Source organism: Rhagoletis pomonella, unplaced genomic scaffold (genome assembly GCF_013731165.1).
Source record: "Rhagoletis pomonella isolate Grant_MI unplaced genomic scaffold, Rhpom_1.0 Rhpom_scaffold_00011, whole genome shotgun sequence".
Classification (NCBI taxonomy): domain Eukaryota; kingdom Metazoa; phylum Arthropoda; class Insecta; order Diptera; family Tephritidae; genus Rhagoletis; species Rhagoletis pomonella.
This window is the reverse complement of record NW_023458565.1, coordinates 8,277,441-8,278,163: the sequence shown is the minus strand read 5'-3', so window position 1 is coordinate 8,278,163 and position 723 is coordinate 8,277,441. Positions and strand designations below refer to the sequence as shown.

Here is a 723-nt window from a genome sequence, read left to right as displayed (position 1 = left end):
ATTTTCTATCCTACTCACCGTCCTTCATTGGGAAATCTTCTTGTCTTTCAAAAGTGCTGCTTGAACTAAAATTATCTTCTGAAGATCCGCGGGTTCGAGACTTTGGAGACGAGCGTAGGTCAGAGTTTGCGTTGCCCCCTGCAGCGGTCGCATCGTCTGTTGACAGCAGTGATTTATTTTGTTTTTTCTTGCTGACGGTACGCTCCTTCCGATACAGAAAAGCATTACTGAAATAGGAAGCAATTAAGTTATAAAAAATTGCACACACATGTGCATAAATATACTTTTAACAACATACATCTGCAACTGTGCTTTTTCAGCCAAATCTCGCTGAAGTTGCCGGTTCTCCTCTGTATCCTTCAACACAAAATCGGCATTCACTTTACGATCCCATGAACTGCTCCAACCTTGAAAATGTATTTTATATTGAATAACTTTCCGTCCACGCTTGTCCTTCGAATCGTAGATACCTAAAATCTATTGCGCAATTTTTTCATAGATAAATACGAAAATTGTCAGCACATAATAACTTTGAAAACAAATCGAGCAAAACTCAAAAACAATTAAAAGCAACACTTTTGTATGTAGCACATATACATATAATGCACCAACTGCAGAATGTTTGCGCACCTTTGAGTCGTATAACACTTTTGCCTTTGTTGGATCTGGCTCGTAGCAGAGTACCTTCTCTCCCTTTTCGAAATATCTTGTACTTGCGCCACT

At 39.1% G+C, this 723-nt stretch overlaps 1 protein-coding gene across 3 annotated transcripts in view; it reads right to left on the bottom strand.

Moving 5' to 3' along the window:
* LOC118747352 (protein male-specific lethal-3) overlaps positions 1 to 723 on the bottom strand; it is a gene marked incomplete at its 5' end in the record, with an annotated part of 33,213 nt that extends 32,490 nt beyond the window's left edge. For 2 of the 3 annotated variants that reach the window (XM_036481411.1, XM_036481412.1), the window contains 3 exon segments: positions 19 to 227; positions 299 to 477; positions 631 to 723. In XM_036481411.1, the coding sequence (XP_036337304.1) occupies positions 19 to 227; positions 299 to 477; positions 631 to 723 (481 nt within the window). 3 annotated transcript variants of the gene reach the window in all.